The sequence below is a fragment of the Macadamia integrifolia genome, chromosome 8 (assembly GCF_013358625.1).
Source record: "Macadamia integrifolia cultivar HAES 741 chromosome 8, SCU_Mint_v3, whole genome shotgun sequence".
NCBI lineage: Eukaryota > Viridiplantae > Streptophyta > Magnoliopsida > Proteales > Proteaceae > Macadamia > Macadamia integrifolia.
This window is the reverse complement of record NC_056564.1, coordinates 25,541,527-25,560,640: the sequence shown is the minus strand read 5'-3', so window position 1 is coordinate 25,560,640 and position 19,114 is coordinate 25,541,527. Positions and strand designations below refer to the sequence as shown.

At 41.0% G+C, this 19,114-nt stretch overlaps 1 protein-coding gene across 2 annotated transcripts in view; it reads right to left on the bottom strand.

Moving 5' to 3' along the window:
- LOC122087277 (26S proteasome non-ATPase regulatory subunit 2 homolog A-like) overlaps nt 1-19,114 on the bottom strand; it is an 85,717-nt gene that overhangs the window by 19,481 nt on the left and 47,122 nt on the right. For both annotated transcript variants that reach the window (XM_042656357.1, XM_042656356.1), the window contains exons 7-12: nt 18,921-18,983; nt 18,674-18,712; nt 18,507-18,589; nt 17,930-18,044; nt 17,608-17,682; nt 16,801-16,956 (exon numbers count right to left, since the gene is read on the bottom strand). In XM_042656357.1, coding sequence (XP_042512291.1) covers nt 16,801-16,956; nt 17,608-17,682; nt 17,930-18,044; nt 18,507-18,589; nt 18,674-18,712; nt 18,921-18,983 — 531 coding nt within the window. The remainder of the gene's footprint in view (nt 1-16,800; nt 16,957-17,607; nt 17,683-17,929; nt 18,045-18,506; nt 18,590-18,673; nt 18,713-18,920; nt 18,984-19,114) is intronic.

The window sequence follows — 19,114 nt, the reverse complement described above, 5'->3', positions numbered from 1 at the left end:
TATAGGCTTGGTTGGCTTTGCAAGGACACAGAGGTAAGAGTAGATAGAAGGTGCTTGGTTACATTTTCACTTGGTCCACATTATAGGGACAGCACCTATTGTGATGTAGTACCCATGGATGCATGTCACTTGCTTTTGGGGAGGCCGTGGAAATTTGATAACAAGGCTGTGTACGATGGGTACAAGCATTGTTTCACTATTCAAAAGGGTCCCAAGAAGATTGTGTTGCAACCTTTAAGGGGGGGGGGGCAGAAGCTACTGAAGGGAAGAAGACTATCATTTGCCTTACTAGAGTGGAGTTCGAGAAGGAGGCTGGTGAAGCCATATTATGTTTTGCTCTAGTTTCATTGCAGCCATAGAAGTTGCTGATTTGATGGAGCAAGTGCCTGAAAAGGCTAAGGCTATTTTGGAGGAGTTCAGTGACATGTTACCAGAGGAGTTGCCTGCCGGATTACCTCCACTTAAAGACATTCAACATCAAATAGACTTGCTGCCCGGGTCTATTTTGCCCAACAAAGCTCATTATAGAGTGTCTCCTCACCAACACGAAGAGTTGAAATGGCAAGTCATGGAGTTACTAGAGATGGGATACATTCGGGAGAGTATTAGCCCTTATATAGTGCCTGCTTTACTAGTGCCAAAGAAGGATGGGAACTGGAGGATATGTGTGGACAGCAGGGCTATCAACCAAATTACTATTAAGTATCGGTTCCCTATTCCTAGGCTGGATGATGTGTTGGATCAGCTTAATGGAGCAACTATATTTTCGAAGATAGATTTGAAGAGTGGCTATCATCAGATTAGGGTGAAGCTTGGAGATGAATGGAAGACAGCATTCAAGACGGAGGGCTTGTTTGAGTGGACTATCATGCCATTTGGGTTGTCTAATGCACCCAGTACTTTTATGAGAGTCATGAACCAGGTATTGAAGCCATACTTAAATGACTTTATTGTGGTATATTTTGATGAGCACATTCAGCATTTGCACATGGTGTTGAGTACATTGAGAGAAAACAGCTTGTATGCAAATCCAAAGAAGTGTATCTGGATGACTCCAAAGCTGATTTTCTTGGGCTATGAGGTATCTGCTGAAGGGATCAAGCCTGACGATGATAAGGTCAAGGCAGCGAGAGATTGGCCTACTCCAAGGAGCACATTTGATGTTAGATCATTTAAAGGGTTGGCAAGTTTTTATAGACGCTTCATCAGAGATTTCAGCAGTATTATGGCTCCCATCACAGACTTGTTCAAGGCAACCAACTTTGAGTGGACCATTGAAGCACAAAGGGCATTTGAGGAGATAAAGGAGAAGCTCACTAGTGCTCCAGTGTTGGCTCTATCCGACTTTGAGAAGATTTTTGAAGTGGACTGTGACGCATCTAAGATAGCGATTGGTGCAGTGCTTAGCCAAGAAGGTAGACCCGTGAGTTACTTTGGTGAGAAAGTTAACGGGGCAAAGCTGAACTAAGTTTATGATCTAGAACTGTATGCCATTTTCAAGGCATTACAGTACTTCAGACATTATTTGATTCAGCGGGAGTTTGTGCTATACACTGATCACCAAGCTTTGAGATACTTGCAAGGGCAGCACAAGCATAGTGATAGACATGCCAAGTGGGTGTCCACGTTACAAGAGTTTGTGTTCTCTATCAAGTACAAGTCGGGAATTATGAACAAGGTTGCAGATGCACTGAGTAGGAAGCATTCCTTGCTGTCTATGATGAGGGTGGAGACTTCAGGCTTTGAGGAGCTTAAAGAGACTATTCGGCTTGATGAAGATTTTGGTCCTATTGTCACCTCTGTGGAGCAACAGGAAGGATGTGACTACGTGATGGAGGATGGGTACTTGTTCAGAGGGAACTGTCTTTGCATCCCCAACACTTCTTTGAGGCAATTGATTGTGCAGGAGTTGCACAACCAGGGACACTTTGGGAAGGACAAGATGGCTTGGTTGGTGAAGGAACGCTTTTATTGGCTGGGATTGACAAGGATGCTCAATTATTTGTGAAGCGTTGCCGTGTTTGTCAGACTTCAAAAGGGACCAGCAACAACCAGGGATTGTACACGCCCTTGCCTATTCCAGAAGGGCCTTGGAGCTTTGTTTCCATGGATTTTATCTTGGGTTTGCCTCGGACACAGAAGGGGTGTGACAGCATCATGGTGATTGTGGACTGATTCAGCAAGATGGCGGTTTTCATTGCTTGCAAGAACACCATGGATGCTAGTAGGATTGCTGATTTGTATTTCCTAGAGGTGGTGCGTCTCAGATCAGGATACGAAGTTCATAAGCCATTTTTGGAAGCAATTGTGGAAGAAGTTAGGTACAACTTTGAACTTTAGCAGCCCCTACCACCCACAATCAGATGGGCAGACGGAGATAGTTAACAGGAGCTTGGGGAACATGTTGCAAGCTCAAGTGAAGACCTTTGGCAGTTGGGACTTATAAGATCTATTGGAGAAAGTTGTGTCCCCATGGGGAGCACCAATGCTCTTTGTTAGGAAAAAGGACGGGAGTATGAGAATGTGCATAGACTACCAGGAACTCAATAAGTTGACTATCAAGAATCAGTACCCGTTGCCCAGAATTGATGATCTTTTTCAATCAACAAAGGGTGTTTCACCAAAAAGGTCCCTATCTACCTTTAAAAGACAGTAGATCGAATTCCTCTAAAAAGCCCGCCCTCCGAATGATGGTTTCTTGTTGCAGCTAGGATGTTTAGCCATGCTTGGCTACAGCCCCCTATACTCCATAAGGCTGTAGGATTGACTCATCTTGTTGGAGCCTAGTCATTCAGACCCAGAAGCCACCGATGAAGACATCTAGAATTCGAGCTTCCATTCAAGAGATAGATCAGCATTAGTTGGATTAGTTGAGGAATCCGGATATGAAAGATCAGATCAGTAAGTTCACCCGCTTTGTTTGGAGTGCTTCGAGTAGGATCCGATCCCATCCCTGCAAAGAAAACTATTGCACTAACGCGCCCCATGCAACCACGCACTTAGGCTGGGTGGAGTAAAGGAGCTCGTTAGCTGATCGTAGACCGAAGAAGCAAGGGTGCTCGCAAATCAGCTCACAAACCTATTGCTTACAAGTTACAAGGTGCAACTACATTCTCTAAAATTGACCTCAGATCTGGGTACCATTAGCTCAAGATTAGGGAATGTGACATCAAGACCCATTATGGAAACTACGAGTTCCTAGTTATGCCATTTGGGTTAACCAATGCACCTGCAGTGTTCATAGAGCTGATGAACAGAGTATTCCACAACATGTTAGACAACTTTGTCATCGCGTTCATTAATGATATCTTGATCCACTCGAAGAGTCAAGAGGAGCAAGTTGTCCATTTAGGATTGGCATTGCAGAGGTTGAGAGAAAAGCAATTGTACGCAGAATTCAGCAAATGTGAATTTTGGTTTACTTAAATACATTTCTTAGGACATGTTGTCTCAGAGAAGGGCATTGAAGTTGATCCTAGAAAAGTAAAGATTGTAGCGGATTGGGAGGTGCCCAAAAATGTTGGTAAGATCCGTAGCTTCTTGGGATTAGTGGGATATTACAGAAGGTTCATAGAAAATTTCTCACGCATTTTTGCCCCTATAACCCAACTAACATGGAAGTGAGTGAAACTCGACTGGTCCAAGGAATTTCTAGAAGTTGAAGTGAAAGTTAGTAACAGCTCCAATACTCACTATTCTAGAAGGCAACACTGGAACGGTGGTATATAGTGATGCATCTAAGTTGGGCCTAGGCCATGTGTTGATGCAAAATGGCAAAGTTGTAGCATACGTATCTCGACAGCTGAAAGACTATGAAAAGAATTACCCCACTCATGACTTAGAGTTAGCAGCGGTAATCTTTACTTTAAAGATCTGGCGGCACTATTTATATGGTGAAAAGAGTGAGATCTACATGATCATAAAAGTTTAAAATACTTTCTACCCAAAAAGAGCTGAATATGAGGCAAAGGAGATGGTTGGAGCTGATGAAAGATTATGACTGCACCATCCATTACCATCCTAGAAAGGCCAATGTTATGGCTGATGCTTTGAGCAGGAAGTCCCAGGCTCTGTCCCTAACAGCATTGACTGTGAATGAACAACTGATTGAAGAAGCCAGAAGAATGGACTTGGAACTATTAATGACTAAGGTAAAAATAACCTTAATTGCACTTATGATAAAACCGTCATTCATAGAGAAAATCCAGGCTGCCCAAGTAGCAGATGAAGGTCTTCATAAAATAGTAACTGATATCAAGGAAGGAAGACGGAAGAACTTGGACTTCAAGTTGACTGAAATGGAGTCCTCAAGTTCAAGGATTGGTTTTGTGAACCAAAAGATGAAGAGATGAAGGAAATGATAATGAGAGAAGCTCACAATTCACCCCACTCGATCCATCCGGATAGTAAAAAAATATACAAGGATTTGAAGAAGTTCTACTGGTAGAGTGGTATGAAAACTGATGTAGCCACTCATGTAGCCACTCATGTAGCCAAGTGCTTGAATTTCCAACAAATCAAAGCTAAAAGACAAAGGCACATAGCTTATTACAACCCCTACCCATACCAAAGTGGAAGTGGGAACATATCACCATGGACTTTGTGATAGGACTACCATGTACTTAGAAACGGAATGACACCATATGCGTAGTTGTAGACCGACTGACCAAAGTAACCCACTTTAAAGATTACTTATTCCATGGAGAAGTTGGCTCAGCTATGTATTGACAATATTGTCCGACTAAATGGAGTGCCAATTAGTATTGTCTCCGACCGTGATTCAAATTCACCTCTAAGTTCTGGAAGTGTTTACAGAATGCAATGGGGACACAGCTGAACTTCAGCACAACCCTCCATCCACAAACAGATGGACAATTAGAGACGATCATACAGACTTTAGAAGATATGTCGTGGGCTTCTGTGCTAAACATGAGCTATAGTTGGGATGAGCACTTGTCACTTGTAGAGTTCTCTTACAACAATAGCTACCAGGCTACTATAGGTATGGCACCCTGTGAAGCCCAATATGGTAAGAAATGCAGAACACCCTTGTATGGGGAAGAAGTTGGAGAAAGAAGGATCCTAGGCCTAGAAATAATTCAAGCCACTTGTGAGAAAGTGGATGCAATTAGAAAGGATCAAAGCAGCTAATTCAAGACAGAAAATCTATGTTGATGTCAAACGGAAGCACCTAGAGTTTGAGGTTGGTGATAAAATCTTTCTAAAAGTCTCACCAATAAGAGGAGGGAAGAGGTTCAGCAAGAAAGGGAAGCTAAGTCCTCGGTATATGGGACCTTACGAAATTTTGGACCGAGTCGGAGTAGTAGCTTACCACATTGCCATACCACCAAAGTTGGAAGGACTCATAACATGTTCTGTGTTTCCATGCTCAAGAAGTACATTTCTGATCCAGCTCACATTTTGATAATGTACCGCTGGCTCAACATTGACTTAAGGTATGTAGAACAACCAGAAGAAATCCCTGATCGGACAGACCACATTCTCCGCGATAAGATTGTTTCATACGTGCTGGTCAAGTGGAGGAATCACTCTAAACAAGAAGCGTCTTGGGAACGTGAAGATGAAATGAAAGAAAAATATCCTCAAATGTTCGGATTACCAGGTATGTCAAATTTTGGGGAGGAAATTTCTTATAAGGAGGGGGGGAATGTTATACCCTTACCCTAAATCTCTCCTTGTGACTGTACAGATGAAGTGTAGGAGAATACTAGCACCAGTGAGTATTGGGTAGCAGCTGTATTTTTCAGTGAAGGGAAGGATGAACCCACCTATACCTACCACTCATCCTCCAATAACTGGAAGGGTTTCCAAACATAGGAAAGAAGGTCAGTCCAAGCCCTCACACCTCACGGGGAAAATCCCAGACCCTTTTTTCTTTTTAGGATGAATCAAAAAAATCTCGAACCTTAATAGTGAAATGTACCAAGAGGTGGGGCCCACACATTGGAAACACCTTGGGAAGGCCCCCATTCAACTAAGGATCCATTTCCACACAAAAGGGATCAATTCAGCCTTCACCGGATAATGGTCACATCAGCCAGCGAACACCCTCTAGTGAGTATATAGGCCAAAATCAGGTTAAAATTTCATGGGGCCCGACACCTCACACCCATTCCCCATGATGGAACAACATAATTAAGAGTGGATTAATGTGTCGGGACACCCAAGGTGGGCCTGTTACCCTAAATTATAATTGAAACCGGTAATGGGTAGAAACCCATTATTTTCCCAAACACCCCTTAGGCAACTTAAGTGGCTATAAATAGAGACCTTTGCCGTTCATTTCTTCACTTACCAAATAAGAGCAAGGAGAAGGAGAAGGAGAAAGAAGAAGAAAGGTAAGGAAAGCAAGGGAGGAGGAAGTAAGGAAGGAGAGCAAGGGTCCTACCAATTAAGGTAAGACCTATCTTCTCTACCCCTCTCCACACACACACACAAGCCTCCCTCTTTGTTCCCCATTTTCTACTTCCCCACATACCAAGACTACAGATTGGGAGGGGGATTTGATGTTGGAGACTTACCCTAGCAAGATTAATGACTCAATGTGAGTCCATGAACCATTCTTATGAAGCACTCATCTAAAACCCCAATTTGGGCAACTAAACCTTATAACAATGAATTTTTCCCAAATCCTCTACACCTCACCATTCAAACCCAAAATTGGGTTGGGGAAAATGAAATTAAACACATGAATGGTGACTTGGAGTGATCACATAAGCCATTGGTGGTCACCACATAAACCCTCAACTGAAATTCCTTAATTTAGCTTAACCTATACTTGAATTTTGAGGAATTTGAGTGATTGTGTAACCTTATCTTAACTAACCCACTAAGCACACTAAATCTAAGCTAATTGAAGTGGCTGAACATCCCCCACATAAATCAGCCCTACAATCACAAAACTTCCCAATTGAGAACTATTCAAAGAAAAGGGAAATAGAAAATGAAGCCATAACGTGTGCCCTAGGGTCCCACTTCCCTATGGATGACTGATTTGCTCAAAAACCTTGTGTATCCTAGGAGTAGAAACAAGAAGTGACGGGACAACGCGGCATGAGGTCATCGACTATCCACCAACACTTGAAATTCAAGGTGAGGGGATTTTGTGTGACTTTTATGGAATGTTTATATCATGATCATATCATTTGTATATTATAAATCCGTTCTTAAAGTGAATGTGTATGTTGTATAATGATATGAGTTGTGAAAGTGTGTGTGACTGGGATGCAGGGTAGCTAAAGGTTAAGTTCCAACATTACATACCCAGGGTGAGTGTGTGTGTGTGTGTGGTGTAGAGATTGGGGTGCAGGGTGGCTATAGGTTTGTCCCGGCACTGCATGCCCATGGTGTGTGAGTGTGGGGTATAGGGTGGCCGAAGGCTGGTTCCGGCACTGTATACCCATAGGGTGTACGTGTGATTGTAATATGATGTGGCATGTTAGAATGCATTGGGCTTAGGATAACCACCCTGGCGCTACAACCCTTACCAATAGGGGTTTATGTATTAGCTAATCCTACAATCTGACGGACCGAGGTTGGGGACGATTTCCAATGACCAAGGTGGGGGGTACTGGCCTCATGATAAACCCATATCATACTATTTTATAAAAACACGATGCGGCAAATCTTTCACTTGACTACTTTACCATTCCCTTTTTTATTTAAATACCATATTTCTTTTAATAATCTCTTTCTCTTTAATTTTATAAAAAGAGCAACCCAGTGCACAAGGCTCCTGCTACTGCCAGGTCTGGGAGGGGCAAGTGGGTATGCAGCCTTACCCCTTGCTTCGCAGAAGAGGATGTTTCCAAGTTTTGAACCTGTGACCAATAGGTTGCAATAGTGTAACTTCATCGTTGTGCCACAGGCTCGCCCACTTTTCTCTTTAATTTTATATTTTTCATAAGTTATTGGTGCCCTTTTATTTTATTTTATTTTATATATTGAAATAATTTTCTACACTTTCCTTCTTTCTCTTGAACTCTCCCTACTTTCTCCTACCCAAGAAAAAAAACTCACTCCTCTTTCCTTCTCTCCCAGTCTCTCCCCATGTCAACAATCCCCTCCTCGATAGAATATCCTCTTTCCTTTTAAGATGATATTTGAATTTATTGGATTTTAAAAATTAACAAATCTTTTTTTTTTTTTTTTGGATGAATAAATATATATTAACCCAAGAAGAAACAATATACAAGGGAAAAGAGGGGGGAGGCTTAAAGCCAGCTAAGGGAGAAGCCCAAACAAAATGGGGAAACAAATACTAATGCTAATGGATAAAAACCCTCAAGGGGGCAAGGGGGAAGGATGGAAGCTGTGAGATTCTAGGAGTCAACAATATGCCTATTTTTAGGGGAGTTAGGGGCAATGCGGAGTGAGTGGTTTGCAATCTTTGTGGAGACCTCAAAAGAGATGGCTTTCCAAATCCGATCAAAAGTGCGGGAGTTAGACGTCCATCTACGAAGGTTCCTCTCCATCCAAAGGTGGTTGATGGTGGCACAAAAGGCGAGCTTACCAATAACATCACAAATAGTGGGGCCCTGAATGGTCATATGGATCCAAATCCATTCTCTACTAAGAGGGAGAACTCTCCTACTAGAGGGCCAACAACGAGAGAGAACTTTTTCTAAATGGTGGAGGAGAAAGTACAGTAGAAAAACAAATGATCAACATCTTTTATTCCTCTCCAGCAAAGACAGCAAGCGGGGGGACTTAAATGTGGCGGCAGATGAGGAAAGACTACGTAGGAAGGCAGTTGGTGAGAGCTTGCCAGGTTGTAAAGCTGTGGCGGGGGATGTGGCCTTTGAACCGTAGGACTTTGCACTAAAGGGCAAGATGGGCTTTAGTCCTAACAAAGTTCCAGGCAGAGGAGAAACTGAACTGCTTGGTGGGAGAAGGGTTCCAGAGAATGGAATTCTCTTTTCTCTCTATGCCTTAGGGGAAGAGCAGGGAAAGAGGTCCAGATGCTAATCAAGGAGGGAACGGGGGGGAGCCCACCCCTCATTAATGAGGATGGAGGAGATAGTGGCCAACCTATCCAACCTAGTGGAGTAAATAGTTATTGGACTGAGCTGGTGAAGCAGGATCCCAGAAATGTGCCAGGGGTCCAACTAAAGAGAAGTGGAGGCTCCGTTCCCAATGGAGTAGGATATAACCTCTAGCGCCAACGGTCTAAGGCGGAGGATGCCACACAAAACCCAGGAGGAGTCATGACCCGGCATAGTGGTCTAAATGGAGTTAGATTTCAGGAGGTGAGAGTAGACCCAGGAGACCTATATTAGCTTAAGGATGCTAGCCTCATTTATATCTTTGATATGTCTAAGGCCAAGGCCTCCCTCAGCTTTAAAAAGGTAGAAAGAACTCCATCTGGATGGGTAAAGGAACCTAGAAGGAAAGAGTTTATGAGAGACTCAATGGCTTTGATGGTTGGGGGAGGGCAGACAAAGATCCCAGACCAATAAAGGTACATAGATTGGAGAACAGATTTGGAGAGCTCAAGGCGACCTGCGTAGGATAATAACTTACCTTTCCAAAACTGGAGTCTCTTCCGCAAGAGGTCAAGGATTGGGGTGCAGTTATGACCCGAGAGCCTTGTAGGGATGAGAGGGAGGCCCAGATATTTGATGGGAAGGGAGCCCAGGAAAAAGCCGGAGATATCAAGGAGACGGGCATTCAGCGCCTCAGAGAAACCGGAGGTGAAAAGACGGGATTTAAGAAGATTAATATGAAGACCCGAGAGGCTCTCAAAGAGGTGGAGGGAGTCTATAATGGAGGAGAAGGATGTAGGGCCAGCTTTCAAGAAGATCATAAGGTCATCCGCAAAAGCAAGATGGGTAAGGGAGACAGATTTGCACTTGGGGATGGATGAGATGATGTGAAGGTCCGTGGATGATTGAATAGATCTAGAGATAATTTCCAGGCCAAGGCAGAAGAGGAAAGGCGAAAGGGGACAGCCTTGGCGGATTCCAACCGATGAGTGGAAAAAACCCTTCGGGCCACCATTGACACGAACGGAGAACGGAGGAGTGGAGATGCAAGCAAAGATCCATCAGACAAAATTTAGCAGGAATGACATTTGGAGGAGTGTCACAAAGGAAGTCCCAACGGATGGAATCAAAAGCTTTATGGATATCATTTTTGAGGAGGGCAGCAGGACCATTGGATTTTTGCTCAAAGCCGCGAACAATTTCGTGGCATAGGATGATATTATCAGCGATGCTTCTCCCCGAGATGAATGCAAATTGATTTTGACTAACAAGGGTGTCAATGACCTTTTGGATACAAAGGGAGAGGATTATTGCAATGAACTTATAGATCAAGTTACACAGGGAAATGGGTCTGAAGTCCTGCATAGAGGAGGGCCCATCAGACTTGGGGATGAGGCAGAGGAAGGTACGATTAACACCACTGATTTGGATGGGATTGAGAAAGAAGCTCCTAATAGCCTGGATGAGATCATCCTTGATGATGTCCCAGCAAGAGGTGAGAATCCCATGCTGAACCTATTAGGCCCGGGAGCTTTCTTTGCCTTATGGCAGATGACAGCTACAGAGATTTCATCATCAAAGGGGATAGATTGGAGGGCGGGGAGAAGGTGATCAGGAATGAATTTGTTGATCAATGAGTGGTGAGTAGGAAGGGAGAGGGATGGGCAAGGGGGATTAAAGAGCTCAAAGAAGTAAAATGAGGCCTCAGATTTGATCTCATCCAGGGAGCGAAGCACATAACCATTCCTGGAAGAGAGGAAGGATATGAAGTTGGCATTCGTCCGAGCCTTGACCGAGAGATGGAAGAAAGCACTATTGGAATCACCCAGTTCCAACCACTTGATACGGGATTTCTACTTCAGAAAGCTTTCTTCCTGAGCGAGAAGGGTAGAAAGCTCCTGGGAGAGGGACTTTTCCTCATCAGTAAGGGAAGGATTAAGAGGATCAGTCTGAAGTCTTATTTGGATAGCATCCAGTCTAGACTTACAAGAGGCAATCCTATCAGAGATATTAGCGAAACACTGAGAGTTCCAGGTCTTAAGGGCAGCCTTCACATTTCTGAGCTTTTTAGAAAAGGAGATGAGCAGGGAGGAGAATGCATGCACAAGGATACTCAACGCATCACACATAAGGGGAAGGAAATCCTAGTGAGAGGACCACATGTCGAAGAATTTAAGGGGCTTGGGGCTGAAAGAGGTGGAGGGAAGAACTAAAAGAGGATGGGGCAATGGTCGGAGATGTTAGGAAGATCAAAAGTGGCATTCAAGGAGGGAAAGGATCCGAGCCAAGCCAAGCTCCAGTCATAAGGACCCTATCAAGCTTGCAAGCCACACGATCTGTGCCTCTTTGACGATTGTTCCAAGTAAGCTTGGAACCAAACCAACGGAGGTCATTCATCCCAATGTCCTCCAGACAGTCATTGAAGGCCTCAACTGAGGGGAGGTCAATGGGATCACCTCCAGCTTTTTCGTGCCCAAATCTAACGACATTGAAATCACCTATTAGACCCCAAGGGGTAGAGACAACATACGAGGAAAAAGAACGGAGATCATTCCAAAGGGGAATCCTCTTGGCAGATTGATTGAATGCATACACAATATGAGGAAACAATTGATGGCCCCTGAGGAATCCGAGATGGAGAGATGGATATGCTGGAAGGAGGCACCGAGGGAAGAGATACTAAGAAGAGGGTCCCACAGGATCCAGATTTGTCCATTGGGGGCAGTGGGCATACTTGGCAAGGAATGACCAAGAAGGAGCAATAGAGAAGGCAATGCGGGCAGCATTGGGCTCAAGGACTCTTGTTTCCAAAAGACAACAAAGGGGGGCACGGGAGGATTTAATTAGGGAACGGATGGAGGCATGCTTAGCCGAGGAGTTTAATCCTCGAACATTCCAGGTAGACCAGGGGATTATGAGGAAAGGTTGGGAGATGGGTTCGGCAGCTCCGAAGAACTGGGGGAGGATCGCTGTTGACCACTAGTAGAAGAGCCCCTTTTGCGGCTGTGGTATTCACAAATGGGGGAAAGTTAGGCAGGGGTAGTCTTTGGGATTCTCCTCATTTAGATGGCCTCGCAACCCTCCCTACCGATGTAGCCGGTCACTGCATTTAGACCTGATCATTCCTGCAGAACAATTTAAAGCATACTTTTGGGGCGAAGTTTCCTAGCTCCAAAGTGTCAGCTGATAGGTTGGCATGACTCAGGGCTCAAAGGAATTTCGACTATGAGACAACCTCTTGCTCGAGGAAGGAAGGGAGGCTTTAGTACCCCTTAGAAGGCTAGGAGAAGGAGTTGTGGAGGCTGCTAGGCTCTTTTTTCTAATGGGAGGGGTAGGCACTTCTCTAGTTCCCTGCTGGCTCGATCCGAGATAAGGGATTACTCCGTTCTTCTTTTTTGGTGGGGAAGGAATAAGAACACAAGGGTTTCAGGCATTAAAGTTGAAGCAAAGGATTTTTCTTTTTCAACTCCAATCCTAAGTATGAAGAAGTTGAATACCCCTGCCCAACCTTCCCCCATTTGTGAATACCACCATTGCAAAAGAGGTTCTTCTACTGGTGGTCAACGGCGATCCTCTCCCAGTTCTTCGGACCTGCCGAACCCATCTCCCACCCTTTCCTCATGATCCCCTGGTCTACCAACCACTAAAATAGAGACAATTCAAAGAGAGAGTTGGTAAGAGAGAATTTAGGAAACTCCTTAGATTTTATCCTCTCCCCCTCCTCTCTCCTTCTAAATAGATTCACACACTCTTTCTACTACGTCTTTGTCCCTTACCACTAAAATCATTTTTTTACCAAAACTGCTGCGCAATCTCTCTCTCCCCAACATAAAACCATGTGCATTTGCACGTGTATTTTTTCTAGTATATATATATATATATATATGAAGATATGATCACAAATCAACCTGAATGAAGTTATGATCACGAATCAACTTGAGCTTTAGGGCTGGAAATCCCACCAGTACCCCAACCTGGAATCTCACTAGGGTTCACTACTGAATCTTGCAAAAGTTAAACACTTTTGGATTCCACAAACGTAAGCCTGAATCCATGGACCAAAACAGCTTGAAGCCTTCATTCATTCATGAAATTCGTTTTTAGGCTATCGTGCCTTTGCAACCGTAAAAATAACAAACCCAAACAAACTAAAACAACTCCCTCATTGACCAGCAATCTTGGGAGTGTCCTATTCTGAATAACCACTTAAAATAAGAAATAGATAATCTAAACTTATACGGAAACATCCACCCCTTCATAGGTTGCTTTGGAGTCATCCTAAACTAACTACAACAACCAAGGTTTATAGTATCAGTCTGTATCATATCGTATCGTATCCATATCAGACTATAATACGATACAGACAAATACGACACTATTTTCAAAAATGCAGCTTATCCTAATGTATCGGTACGATATGCACCAATACTCAATACGCACTGATATGTATCGATACTTAAGATACACATCTACAAAACCTATTTCACTTTCAAGACAAAGCATGTTCTTCTCACTAGTGGTTCTTAAATTTCCAAAATTTAAAGCACAATTGCACAATCAATTTCCCTTCATTTCTTAGACTTGGGGCTTTGAATCATTTATTAAAAACGATTCAAAATCTACAGTCAAACTGAAGTTTAAATAATCGAAGCATTAATAATCATCAATTGAATCTAAACATAACACAAAACATGCAAGTTGAAAAAAAAAAAATCAAATTTTTACGCAAATTTTTTTTCTACTTTTGTTTTTTTCCATGTTTGAGTAGATTTAGGTAAAACAAACTAAAACATTGCATCAAACATGAATTATTGATCAATTTGTTCAGAAATTTTAAAATTTCTCAAAAACTCGACAATAGGTATAACTACATGTAAGAAACCTTATCCTTCACAACAACTTCAATTAAATGCACTTAGTCTCCCAATATGTTCTCCATTTTAGCGTTTATGCATGATACATGTTATATCGTAAAAGTGTATTTCAATATGTACCTTGTCCATTTTTTGTGTGTATATTTATTGTGTCTTGCGTATCTGTTATACAATATGATATGCTCCAACACATCTCTTAAATTACCCGACCGATACGGCAACTGATACCAATACTTTAATCCTTGACAAAAACTAAATTAATAAACCAGAAAACTAACCCAACAAGACTGGTCTTATAAAGTCCTAGTCCAGCCTACTAACTACAATAGAAAATAAATAAATAATAATAATAAAAAAAAAAATCTACTAAAAACTACTCTATGACCTGAACTAATAGAGTTCCTGAAAGGAATCTAGGATCTAAGCTGGCCAGATTAATTGAATCTGGGCAATTAAAAGAGACCCAATCTATTGGACAAAGTTTTGGTCCAGTCTGACAACTCTAACCCAACTGACAGCCTTGGTCTGCAGCTGGCCTTCTGGCTCTTCCAAGTAAAGATCTAACACACAAATAGTCATTTCAACCGTAGTAATATTTAGATAGGAAGAGTACAGGAAAGCACAGATAATTTCAGTTAAAGAGAACACTTTTGAACAATCAACTTTCTTCTCTTTTGTAGAATGAAGACTTCCACACACCTAAAACAGGGTGTGTATATCCTAAATTTAGCACAACCTTTGCATAGATCAATAATACTTGAATCCCCAAGTAACCACAAGGAATTAATTAACTAACACAAAACTGTTATCCAATTATGCTCTATTTAAAGACATATCTACCGCTAAGACCTTAGATAACACCTGGAAATGAACCAAATATATACCCATTGAAGAAATCAAGAGATAGCAAAGTAAGACACCCAGACAAAAAAAAATCAAGCTGGATAAATGGCACATAAAACTCATCTGCTTCACCCAAATATAGCAATAAAACAAATCAAGTGCGGCAACAAATTTGGATCCTGCTGAAGTGTCAGGTCAAAGCTCTCTCTCTCTCCCTTCCTTTTGGATTTTGTGTACAGGTATGAAGGTTTTTTTTTTTTTTTTTCCTTGCTTCCCTTTTTCAAAACTTATTTTCTTGTAATACCCAATTCTCTCTACCAACTATATACCTAAGATACCCTCATTTAAGAATACAATCAAATAAAGGGAGTGGCTCTTGCTCAATATTTTTTCTTCTTTGGAAAGGTAGTAGCATGGTTTAAAGTATCTCCGATACATCTTAAATTTAGCCGACCACAGTGATCGATACTAATACTTTAATCCTTGATCTTTAGCATATCTTAGCGTATCCCAATATGATACGATACCTTCTGATAAATACCTTAAATTTATCTTACCGATACGACGACCAATACCGATACTTTAATCCTTGGGTGGCAGCAAATGTTAATTAATAAAGAAAGAAAAAAACATTTTGCACAGAGAGAACAGGAGCAGAAACACTGAAAGGACAAAACAGTGACAAGAATGAGGACAATAACACTGGTAATTGGGTTCCCACTATGATTTATCAACTTGCAATAAGATCTCTAATGCAGTGCTAATCACAAACTAAAAGTCCAGAGGGATATCAGCTTGCGACCAGATTGCAAATATAGGGGAAACTCAGATATGCAGGAAAATATGGTTGAAGGTCTATTTTTCAAGTATAACAAGTCTGTAAAATCTTATGTCGATACAATGGTCAGATTTGAAGCTATGGGGTAGTCTAAAAAATAACACGTAACCAGAATAGAAGCTCGCATTTAGAAACCAATGAAAAACAGCAACCATAAACCAGAATTTAGAAAGTCAAAATTGGAAATATCAAGTTTTATAAAATAGCAAGTTGCAAAAATAGAAAGTTCATATTAGTAACTCATAGAAATAGCAACTGTTACCCAAAATAGAACATAGAATAGACTTATTAACTAAGGAACAACGTAAGATGAGAGTATATAATAGAAACTAGACGAAAATAAGAAGAATGAAGGAAGGATATTTTAGGCCTCTCACCTAACTGTGGAGAATGAATCCCACCAAGGTTTCCCCTACTGCATCCCTCAGTAGAGCAGTTCTGAATCCCACAGAACCCTGCTCTGTTTCTCACAGAAATCACATAAGCTCATGACTAATCTTGTTCCTCAAATCGTTCAGATGGGTATATGATCCCCTTCACTTTATTTATAACTTCAATGAAATAAGCAAAATAGGAAAACCCTAATGTGTGGGAGGGAGAATCCCTTACAACATAGGTCTCCTTCAAAATAGAAACTCTTCTAGAACTTGACAAAATAAAACTATGGACGGATTGTAGCATACCTATCAACCCTTCTAGAAACACTACTAAAAGAAAAATACAACTTACTAAAATGGAAACTAACACTAATCTCGTGTAAGCCTTAAATCCCTAATATTAGAGCTTATAGAATCAGCTCAACTTAATTAAAAACCCAAAAATTGTCATTCCATCACCCATATAACCCATTGAGCACTCAAAATTAAGCCTATTTGTCCATTCTCGGCCCAGTTTGATCCAACCGATAGACTGGTTTGTTGCTGGCCCTCTTGTTCTTCTAAACTGCATCAATCCCTATCGACCATTGAATTAGAAACACTTAGAATGAGCAGTAGGAAAGAGAAAGCTCAGAGATCACTGGCAGAAAAATAGCTTTGAGACATCAACTTTATGATATATGAAGGCCAAGAGACAAACAGGGTAGAATGCAAACAAGAGCCATTTGACTGGAACCTGGATGAGGAAATACTTAGAGCAGTATCTATCACACAAGCTAGACTAAAATAAATCAGAAAGAAATTTCAATATTATGAAGGATGATTCAAAAGTACTTTCAATATTATGAAGGATGATTCAATACCTTATAGATATCTTCCGGAGATTTCGGCTCCATGACCTCTATATCACGGGCAAGAGTAAGATAGCATTCACTTAACCTGGTGTTATAGAGGATTTCATCCAATGCCTCCCTCTCATCTCCATCTGCTATCCCTGTATCCAATTCATTGGTAGAACCCTGCATTGCAGAAGTATTGTTTCAAACAATGTCCACAACTTATTCATACACCAACTAACTAGAGTCTCTTAACACATTCACAAGATATTCACTACGTCAGACATACATTGATCTTGTTTCTTCTTGTACACATACCGAATCCTCTTAGTCTTCTCCAAAGGAGACCCAAAATAACACCCATTATTGCATAAACCCATACCAAAAGACTGAATTCCGAAAGAAAAACCTACAGGGATCACTGCTAACGAAACAAAAGACAAAATAGTGAGAAAATGGAAAATGCTATATCTGCATTAACCAGCATCAAAGGTCAACCAAAGCTTAGGCTTACATGGTAAATATGAAATTTCAAGTTCTTATCCGTCATTAACAAAAAATACATCACCGAAAAAACAATTCACAATTTTTCACTTAAACAGTTTTAAGACAAAAAAAAAAACACACACACACACACACAAATGGCAGTAAGAGTTGTCACTGGGCAAGAAATGCAAGGTAAACAATATACAGTTTTGTTCTTAGGTAATAATAGTACAGAGATTACGTCAGGAAATTTTAATAGGACCACATATTTTTTCAATTGGGTATATCTTAGTGAAAAAATTAAAAGAAGAACAGGAAAGATGAACTACCAAGAAAAGTAGGACTTACATGCTGGGCAATAATGTAACAGAACTGTTTTCTTTGGAGCAGATTATCACAAGATGTAAACACCTGCGCCACATGCTGTCAAAGAACACAGAAAAGAATAAGAACTTCATTGACTAAATCTGGCCTCTCTTGAATGGCTACAAAGTGCATTATATGTATAAGAGGGCACAAGAAGTTAAGGAAAGAAATTTCAAGAAGTTAAGGAAAGAAATTTCCAGTATAAAAAGAATCTTTGTTTAAAAATTGCAATACTATTATGTATCTATTAAAGATAAAATCAGAAGAAAAAAAAATCCATACATTTTCAAAATGAAGAGCAAACCTGCATGTTATCAAGGAAAAGTGCAATCCGAAGTGCACTAGGGTAATCTTTGAACTTGAAATAAATCATATATGCTATATCGAGTGCTAGTATATCATCCGGATCAGGAAGATACCTGCAACATGAGTTCCGTACAGAACCATCAGTTCATAACTTGCAATAAAAAAGGAAAGAACAAGGAACAGAAAAGAGAAGGAAGTAACTGGTGCTCCAATCCTGTTACCACATCCAAGGTTTCAAGTATCAGTATTGCATATTGTATCGTATCGATACCCACCAGTACGATATGGCTGTACGATACAATACATACGGATCGATACTTTAAGCCTATAATATAGTAAACCTTTTAATGATACCAAAACGTATCTCATCGTATCATATAGATTGTACTGATACTTTAAAACCATGACCACATCATTGTAATTATTGTTATTGTCCTTTTTTTTAAGGTAAAAACCACATACAACACTTACTAACTTTCATAATCCACTTGGCAAACAAGAACAATGGAAGTAAGGGCAAACATTCTTTTGATTGTAGAATTTCCATGTTCAAATTAAAAAATTTCGGTAGTTACCTAGCAGAACTGGTGAGGTACAAGCATGTCCTTTTGTAGTTTGTAGCATCAACTTGTGCAACTAACGTATTGAGGTCATCAACCTGGAGCCAAATAGAAAAGTTACAATAAAAATCTCCGCCTCAGCCAAACAAATGGGACTAAAGGTAAATAAAACTCAGGAATACCTCTATCAGCAGATCCACAGCTTCAGGTTCTGCATTGTGCTGCAACACAAAGACAACAGGGGGAAAGATTCAGTATTACTAATGTACTCCAAGTCTACAGCACAGCACAACATGAACAAAAGAATTATATCATTTGATATCACATTTCCAGTAGTGAAATAATAATTCACAGAAATATAGACCATGAAATATCAAATAAGGCTACACAATAATGTGAACTGACCAGAAACATTTATATGAACTGTACCTTCAAATGGAAAGCAGTAATTTGCGTCGCAACCCCTAACGGACATATTGGGGCATCCACCATCTGCAGTTGTGCAGGACGGAAAACATATACAAAGATCAGAAATTCAATCTCACTAAGGTAGATAATAATTTACAGAATTCAAAAAAAGTACCCAAACATTAATCATATACACCTCCCACCACACCCCCCCC